The sequence below is a fragment of the Plectropomus leopardus genome, chromosome 2 (genome assembly GCF_008729295.1).
Source record: "Plectropomus leopardus isolate mb chromosome 2, YSFRI_Pleo_2.0, whole genome shotgun sequence".
NCBI classification, from domain to species: domain Eukaryota; kingdom Metazoa; phylum Chordata; class Actinopteri; order Perciformes; family Serranidae; genus Plectropomus; species Plectropomus leopardus.
In genome coordinates this window covers 9,852,603-9,862,146 of record NC_056464.1, presented here as the reverse complement: position 1 = coordinate 9,862,146, position 9,544 = coordinate 9,852,603, and the positions used below count along the sequence as shown (strand labels likewise).

The 9,544-nt window shown below is 38.6% G+C and overlaps 1 protein-coding gene across 2 annotated transcripts in view; it reads right to left on the bottom strand.

Moving 5' to 3' along the window:
• Positions 1-2,519: 2,519 nt before the first annotated feature.
• Positions 2,520-9,544, bottom strand: part of LOC121953068 (RNA-binding motif, single-stranded-interacting protein 2-like) — a 34,520-nt gene continuing 27,495 nt past the window's right edge. Inside the window, exons 9-14 of one of the 2 annotated variants that reach the window (XM_042500009.1) lie at positions 8,981-9,074; positions 6,089-6,139; positions 5,573-5,683; positions 5,283-5,363; positions 3,949-4,036; positions 2,520-2,717 (exon numbers count right to left, since the gene is read on the bottom strand). In XM_042500009.1, coding sequence (XP_042355943.1) covers positions 3,956-4,036; positions 5,283-5,363; positions 5,573-5,683; positions 6,089-6,139; positions 8,981-9,074 — 418 coding nt within the window. In that variant the 3' untranslated portion in view covers positions 2,520-2,717; positions 3,949-3,955. The remainder of the gene's footprint in view (positions 2,718-3,948; positions 4,037-5,282; positions 5,364-5,572; positions 5,684-6,088; positions 6,140-8,980; positions 9,075-9,544) is intronic. The other variant, XM_042500018.1, reaches the window with a different exon arrangement.

Here is a 9,544-nt window from a genome sequence, read left to right as displayed (position 1 = left end):
TGAAACCTTTACCTGTGGTCATAATGTGGAATATTGTGTGCACGTCACCACCCTCATTGCAATCTTTCTCTTTCTGTGTTTATCTGAAGCAGAAAAAGTGCATTTGATCCAGCTACGCACGTACAGCACATGATCGTCTGCGTACGAGAGTAGTTTATCTGCGACAGAGAGCTAAATGATGGGGTGGCTACAACATCTTTGGTTGCGGAAATGAATGGAAACACACAGCAAAAAAGTTGACGTGTGAAAAAAATGTGGAGAGAAACAGAATCATCTAACTGCGAGCCTTGAGAAGGACATTTTCACACTGCGTTTATCTCAAAATGTGGATGGTTTAAGAGCGGGAAGAAAAGCTCCTCGTGACCCTACAGCTAAATCAACTAACTCGGTGGCATTCAAACAAGCCTGTTTCCATTTCTGTAGTATATACAACTTAGTGTCAACCCTATGAGAGATCAGGCAGTTCATCCAGAGAAAAACATTAAGGCTTAGCTAAAAATTGTTTTTGCAGAATTTTGGATCGCTCCTTAATTCATTCAGACTTGCTGTCTCACTAAAGGCTTCAAAAATCGTCTTTAATGGCACTTCCATGGTCTAGTGAGCACTCCTTTGTAAAACCATTTATTTCTATTATCTACATATCTACAGTAGTTGATGTCTGCATAAATTAAAGTTCAACATATTTGGATGTGGTGACACGAGCTCCACTCAAAAGACTGAAAAACACCCAGAGCTTACGGGCCATTTTTTTTGAGCCGCAACACTGATGCAGCGTCAGTGTAAATCTTTTAGATGAGCACCAGAGCCGGCCCTAGACTTTTGGGGGCCCTTAGCAGGATTTGGGTTGGGGGGGTTACACATGTTGCCACTTTAGTTTGCTGGCCATGGTTGGGCCCTAAGCAGCTGCTTAGTTTGCCTATGCAGTGGGCCGGCTCTGAACAGCACTAAATAAACTCAAAGTTTGGTTAAACTCTCCTCTCTGAAAGGCTTTCTCCAAACAGGCCCGACACAATATGAGAACAGATGACACAAGATTTGGAACGGAGATTTTGAAAAATCGAAAACTTGATGTGCACAAAAAAAACCCAAAGCAAAAAAAACAACAAAAACAGCATCAATCCCTATGCGGAGAGAAAAAAAAAACTAACAACTACTCTTTGTAAAAAGCTAAAATCTACAGCTAAAATCTACTTCAAAGGTAAATTCATCAAAAAATAAGGCAGAGTAGCTCAAAAAGGTTTTCAAGTGACAGACAAAAAGAAAAACAGAAACTTTCTACAAACTAAAAATCACTGACAGAGAATCAAACTCAGATGACAACAGCAGCATTGAAAAAAAAGAAAGACTTACAGCTCCCTTTCCTTTCAAACTAATTATTCTCAGGGATCATGTTAGTCCTCTATTTGATTTCCCTCATCGCTTTTGCTAAACTATATCTTAATTTAGTAACTGCATTGTTCTTTGTACACATAATCTTTATAACTTTTCAGATCTAAAGCATGTTCACTTCATCCCTTCGACAGAGGATGAGTTTAATGTTACCTGAAGGTTTGCCAAAGCAAAACCGCTTAAAACCACTTCTCATGGACATGGATATAATGTGGAGTTACATTATAACAAAACAGGATGACTATTAGTATGTAACTAATGTCTTTTTTGATGGTGGACGCAGGACTCAAACTGCTTAAGAATTATTTTTATGAGCCAAATATTAGGGCTCATCATTAATGTGTGGGGTAAAGTCCATTTCATCCACAGTACTAAATAACTTATTTTCTATAAATGTATGTTTCAATGATCTAAAAACTCTAAAAAATAGAACTATAATTCAAATATAAATAGAAATAATTGATTGTCTTTTGTTCACTTATGGAAGAATGTTTAAAAAGAATTTAACCAAACTATAAACAGTCAATGTTATTATTATATAACATCTGTGCGTGAATAGAAATCTCTGCAGCAGTTACAGGAAGAAGTAGCTTTAAACGGTTTGCCTCCCCGCTGTTACAATGACCCGACACATCAGACCAGCAAAGTGTTTTGAAAGTTTTTTAAATCTGTACAAATTGTAGTCCCCCGCTGCTGCAAAATAGAACGTCAAACAACAGACATTAGGAAATAAAAATTAAAGTTTGCATATTTTACAAAAAAATAAAAGACACATTGTGTTTCAACTCTTCCTTGAATCACCCTGAAACGTCCAGAATGCTTTTTTTTTTTTTTTTTAAAAATAAGAATTTGTTATATTACGTGCACAAAAATAATGCTTTGTGTCTTTTCCTCCCCTCTTAAGTTCTTTTTTCTTAATTTTTTTTAAAACTTCGTGTTATTTTCCTTTTTTTTCAGTTATCAAAATAGATCAAAGCTTCTGCGAAGAAGATTCCCACCTTTGGTTGATCAACTCTTGAGGATGTGAGCAGGAAAGTCCAATGACGTAAGTGTTGTCCATTTTCTTAAAAAAAAAAAAAAAAAAAATACAGACATACACAGGCACACAAACAAACAAACAAACAAACAAACAAACACACACACACACACACACACACACACACACACACACACACACACACACACACACAGACGCACGCACACACATGTTCCTTTTGTTATCCATGTTCAAGTCCGGGTGCTTGGTGATGTCATGGAGCACAGTTCTCTTCCAGCTGAATCCTGTTCGGTTGGATTCATCTCGTGCCCTCGGCCCCACCCTGCTGGAGCTGGAATACACGCACAGCTCAGTAACGATACACTCAACCTGCTTAACCATTGTTCAGGTGTATTTACAACACAGCTCTATGTTGTTTTCTATACAGACACACCAAGCATTTTGAAAAGGTTCAATCATAAAATGGCTAAATAGCATGTGTTTGGGGTCCGTGCAATAATACACATGAATTGCTTTGTCAATATAATGGACTGAGTAGTACTTGTGTGTGTTTTCACTCAATTTGCTATTGACTCTTTTACAATAAAGCAGACATTGCAGGCTTGATTCTTAAAGAAATATCTTCCATTTCTTGCTGAGAATATTATCAGAGGATCTTTATCACTCTCATTTATTCTTATTTATTCAATATGAAAATGGAGCTGGCAGTGAGTTAGCTTAGCTTAGCATACAGACGGGACAAAGGGATTAACAGCTAGTCTGGCTCTGACCAAAAGTAACAAGATCTCAGTAATGAAGTGAATATGCAGAACAGAAATGTATTCCTTTTACACTGAAAATATATCCTGTAGAAACTATTGAAAACTTTCATGTGCTTTTAGTACAAATCCATGCAAATAGATTCTGATGCAGCAGCAACCTAAGAGGAATGTTTCACCCACAAAATTACAATTTGTACATCCATTATTCACACTGTATTATGTTCAATTTATGAAGAACACTTTGACAACAGCAAAACTATATCAAAAAATCAGTTTACAAACTGTCTCACAACTTTGCAATATTAGATAGTTGAAAGCACTTCTCTATACGAGTGGCACACCTGGGCGAGCATGTGTGTTTGAGCTCTGCTTGTACATTCCATTAAGCAGAGTTCAAACTTGCCCAGGTGCGCTTCTCGTCCGTGAACACGTGTTGTAAATAGCAAAAAATTTGGGGAAGTGCTGACCATACAGCTGGATAAATGAGACTTGGATTTCACGAGATGGGTGTTTGTGAATGACGTTTTGAAATAGTTTTGCTGTTGTTAAACACGGACCCCTTTTACTCCAATTTATTGAGAATTTCCTCAGTTTTTGGATTCTTTTTTTCACTGTGGAGACATGCGAGAGACACAAAGTTTTCCTCACAAATTCAACATAACACAGGGTGAATAACCGATCTTCAACTGATCATTTCATGGGTGAAGTGTTCCTTTAATATGACTTTGCATATTGCTTAAAAAAATCAGCCTATGTTTGTGTAATTGACAGAGCAGAGCAGAGAAACTGTTACTGTCCTACCTTAGCTTTACTTGGTGTGTTGGTATGAGTAGTTTGTGTGTTCTGCGGGAGTCTCCATGGCAACCTGTTGCTGTTGACCACCATTTTCCTAAAAAAAAAAAACAACCCCAAAACAAACGAGGGGCAGGTTATTCAAAGAATAGTCTACTTGATTATTAATGATAATGTGTCAAACAGATTCTTATCAAAAACAGAAGCCTGTATTTTCCCCCTGCCCTCCCCACCAAATCTAGGACATTTCACGTCTTTGAGTAAAACAGTCAGATTTCTGTTTACTAGAAAGTGCGTACTGCGGGACGTATTTCCTAAAAATCATGCAAAACATATTACTTGCTGCTATAATTGAAGGAGTGGCTGAAATTAATCTACGAGACTAACCTGACTTTACCTTCACACTCGTCACTCTGCTCCACCCTCTCTTCTCATCCTCCATCCAATCCCAACCTGAGTTCCTGGCTTAGTGCTGTGCCTCTTCCCATTCATAAACATGCCCTTTTTTTTCATTCACTTCTCCCAACACTATAAATGAGCTCCACCTTCCAACAAATGACTCAAGACTCCCCGCAGGCTCAGCCGCCCTCCTGCAGAGCGCTCAGCCAGGAACCTGCTGCAGCACACAGACTGTGCAGTCTGAGCCAAATGTCTCCATAAAATCATTTTGACTCTAATTCATGAGTGGCAAAGGCCGTCCGAATTCAGTAATGGGGGAGTTAATACAGACGAATTGTTTGGACAGCACACTGGAGGAAATTAACATGAGGAAAATATACATAATATATATTAATACATGCATTAAATAATTAAGAGTTACCATTAATTATTGGTGAAAGACAAAGAGACATATTCTTTATGCACTTCAATTCTGCAAATCAGCAGGGGCTTAAATGCAATGTAAATGTATCTGCAATGGTAAACTTTCTATAATACAAATATTTGGAAGACAAAGTCAAACTCACATTCAGGCATCAGAAAATCATCATAAAAATCTATGATGTCTTTATTTTTTTATTTTTTAGAACATTACAGGAATCATTAAACCCACTATGTCATCTTCTACCTGTCATAAAATACCACACACACCTTCAGGGCATATGGACACTGTCCAGCTCAGTAAATCAGACAGTAGGGAGCATTAATAGCCACCTCCTCCTTCTTTTGTGTCTAAACTCTACCCCTCCTTAAAACGACAGGGCATGCTAAAAGCAGCAGCTTTTTTTAAGCACACAGATGTGTCAAGTTTTAGTGAATACGTCCCTGTAAGACTTTTAATTATTAGTCATCCCCTGTATGGAAATATCAAATATAAGCAGCTGAGGTTGAGACTAGCGTCATACCTCTACTGGGACACTGGAGGGAGGCACTGGGGTGTACTGGGGGATGTAGGTCCCCTGCATAGTTGTGTTGGCCGGAATATACTGTAGGGAAGGCAGAGAGGAAAACACAAGTTGTGTGTAGTATTTCACATGAAAAATTTATCTGGTGAATTTCAGGATAGTTAGAGCTACGGGGATAATTTTCTGCCTAGACCATCGTGTGTGTGTGTGTGTGTGTGTGTGTGTGTGTGTGTGTGTGTGTGTGTGTGTGTGTGTGTGTGTGTGTGTGTGTGTGTGTTATTGGTACTGACTGTGCCTGTGCTGCCCAAGGACAGGTGGCTTAGCTGCTGGGCAAGAGGTCCCATCATGGATGTGGGCTGGATGGACATGGCGTGATCCATTGTTGGGGTAAGAACTGTACCCTGTAGATGCACAGAGAAACACATAAATATTAATACAAATTCCAGAATCTGTATTACACGTTTAACCCTCTAACATCAGTTTTCTTGTGCTGAGTTCAAAAACCTTTCACAAGCATTTAAACCACTGAAACCTGATTAAATGGGTTTGATTTTTTTTTTTTTTAAAGATAATGAGCAACTTAGCAAGAAATGTCCTGCAAACTGCAAACCCCCCCCCCCAAAATAGTAGGTAAGGTAACATGGAAATTACCTGAAAATTGTCAAATGATCAAAAAAAATTGGGAAAATTGTCTAAACTGTTTAGAAATCTTTTAATTTTATATTTAAAATGATGTTAAATAAACAACATTTTAGTCTAAAGAGCTAAAGCGTGCGGGGGGATGGTAATGAAGGAGGGATACTCACAGCTGGCTGCATGAGGTATGACTGATGGTGCATCCAGGACGGGCTGTGTACCTAAAGATCAGGAAATATGTCATCAAACCCTTTCGTGATGAGTTGTTATTGCTTGCACAGTCCCCTCAGAGCCCTTAATATGGAAGTTTGAGAGGTCAAGATAACCTGAGGAAATACTATCAGTACTCTGGGCTGTGGTTCTCTTTGTGTGTAAAGGGAGAGTTCACTTCTAAATCAATATATATTTCCCTCCTACCTGCTGTGCTATTTATCAGTCTAGATTGTTTTGGTGTGAGTTGCACAGTGTTGGAGATATTGGCTGTAGAGATGTCTGCATTCTCTCCAGTGTAAAGGAACTAGATGGCATCCAGCTTGTGGTGTTTAAGCAGCAAAAAATACATTTGAAAAACTCAACAGCAACGTCTCTTTCCAGAAATCATGATCTTGTTACTCAAGAAAATCTGCAGAACTTGTTATGAACAACATGGACGCCGTGAATGTAAACATCAATGGCGTCCAGCCTCTCGTCCAAGAGTAGGTACACAGATTCTTCTGAGCAGTGATAGGGGTAGGGTACGGTTGATGTGTGTAGTTTGGTAGAAAGGAAATAGTTCCTACATGAACTGTTTACAACAGCAATGTAGTGACTGAGTCCTGGACTCGGACTGAAATCCGACTCAAGTCCCTGTTCTCTCAATGTGTGATTCGACTTGGACTTGTGCACTGATGACTCACACTTGGATTCAGACATTCATGAAGTCGGACTAGGAAGTTGGATGAAGACACAGACGACTTACATTTGTAACAGGTCATTAAATTTTGAGGTAACACTCTGACTTTTGTTAACTCTGTAACAGCAAGTTTCTTGCATTGTGTGTGTACCATAGACTGTATATAAAGATGGCCAAGGAGACCTCACCTGCCCCCCTATACTCAAGTGAAGCTAAAATACCCCACATCTGGCCGCTACCGCCTTGCGCTGGTGACGTCACTCTGCGCCGGAGTCTGCGCAATAGCGATATTCTGTGGACTATAGGGCGTACTCCTCCACCTGCGACGCGAGTTCACGTTGCGCGCGCCCTCGGCTACTTGTGTTCACAGTGGAGTGATATATACCCGGATCATGCAGTTCCTTTTTACGGATTTAATATCCAGTTCTGGAAAGCGCACCGCTAAATGTTCCTTTTGCAAACGGACAATTGAGGTGAAGACTGGGATGCCAAACTTCAACAGACACCTGTCACGGTTACACTCAGAAAAGTAAGTGAAACGCTTTCGTTAGCTAGTTAGCCAAAGCTAACGTTAGCCTCCGAAGTGACTCAGCCATGTTTACGAGGTTTAGCCCAAATAGCAAGAATGCATATAGCTACTTAATATGCAGAAAGGTGTTTTGTTGTTATCGGACTTTCTGAAGTGGACAATTTGAGGAAGCTGTCTGTGAGACCTGGCGTAGGATACTACTGTTATTTTGTGTGGTGTCACAAGTTAGTAAGTTGTGTGGGCTCATTATTATGATTTTAAATTTCTCAAATGTCGCATGGTGTTCACGGCGTTACTTAAAAACATTGTTTCTCAGCCGTGGAACTCAAACCATTGTCTCCAGGTCCAAAAATGTATTGAAACAATTAAATTAAAATCGTAAAACTACCACGATTAGTCAGCAGTGGTTTGAACAAAGGACAACTAATGGGGGCAGTTCTAGTTATATCCATACACAGTTCTAGCTTTAAGAACAATTGCTACAAACAAAAAAACACGTGAACAAATAATACCCTTCTTTGCCACAATGCGTTATCAAAGATAGACACAGGGATGCTCCTAAGTTTTCAATTATTTTACTGTTATGATGAGTATGTGATGTTAAGGTGGCATAAAGCACAAGAATGTAATTTTGATCAACCTCCCCAAATGGTGACAGCAGTGTCATTTTTGTTTAATGAATACCTGCCTTTGTTTCAGCTCTTTGAGGTTGCATTATGATGATTTGGACTCAGATAATGATGATTGGACATGGACTCTTCTTTTTTGTGACTCAAACTTGGACTCGGACTCAAACACTGGGGACTCGGGACTCGACTTGGACTCAAGAATCGGTAACTCCTTTACAACTCTGGCTCACAACAAGGTCTGTGGATTGTTTTAAATAATCTGGTCATACATTTTGGAAAAAGACATTGTTGTTGAGTTTTTTTCAAATGTATTTTTGAGCACCACAAGCTAAGTGCTATCTAGTTCCATTATATTAGAGAAAAGGCCGACATCTCTACGTCTGATATCTCCAGCACAGGGTTCCAGTGGATCTTTAAAAAGTCTTTAAAGGCACTGAATCCATTAATCTAAAAATAAGGCCTTTATTGGTATTGGTATTATGTCTTCTTTGAAAGATCTTTATAAATGATAACACACAGGCAGTAAGATTTTTTCTTAATTGTTTTCTGATGTTTGCATTGAAAAATCTTAAATTAACTAAGAATGCCTCTTGCGTCACCAGAAAGTCATGTTTTACTTCCATAAATATTCGTGCTCCAGTCTCCAAGTAACCAAGTAACTGATATCAATTCATGTTTTTTTCCTTCAGTTTTGGCCACTGTAAAATTGGTCTTCAATTTAATTACTAGTGGCTTAAGAAAAGTCTTAAAAAGCCTTAAATCCCACTTTCTTTAAGCTGTAGGAACCCTTCAACACTCAGCAACTCACACTGAACAATCCAGACTAAAAAATAGCACTACTGGTAAAAGGAGAAATACATATTTTGATTTAGGGGTGAACTGTCCATGTAACTCACATAGTGCGGACATCATGAAGAGTTGGCAAAGGAAAGCAACAGAAAAATAAAGTCTTGGCATTAAGTCAGATCTCAAAATTCAGTATTTTAATTATAAACATATTTAAATGTCCCACCTGGTAGGATGAGACAGGAGAATGCATGTAAGGTGAGAGGGAAGTCTGGGCGATCATTCGGTTTGGAGCCAGACTGTAGGGTGAGGAGTAGAAGCTGCCAAACAAAAAACACAAAACATGAAGACAGTCACAACAATCTGCAGATATGCCATCGTCTAAATTACGCTTAGAAACCTTAATCGACATCACTTTTTTGTGCTGCGTTCAAATGCCTTTCACAGGTATTTAAACTTTGAAACCGTAAGCGAATTGGTTCGATTTCTTTCGAAAACATGGGGAAAAAAGACAATGAGCAACTTGGCAAGAAATGCTCTGCACATTGCAAGAAATTAGTACATTTATTTTTAAAGCAAGGGAAAAAATGCCCAGAAAACTATATTTACAATTATCATAATTCTATATTTAAAATCATTTTTCAGAGTATCTTTTTTATTTTTAGGCTTTTTCCCCAAGTAATTTCCTTGTTTGTTTTTGTATTTTACTTTTACCATTTTTGGGCTATTTCTCATGGAATTTTCTTCTAATTTTCCTTAGAAGTGTCTTGCTAATTTTGGGGTCATTTAT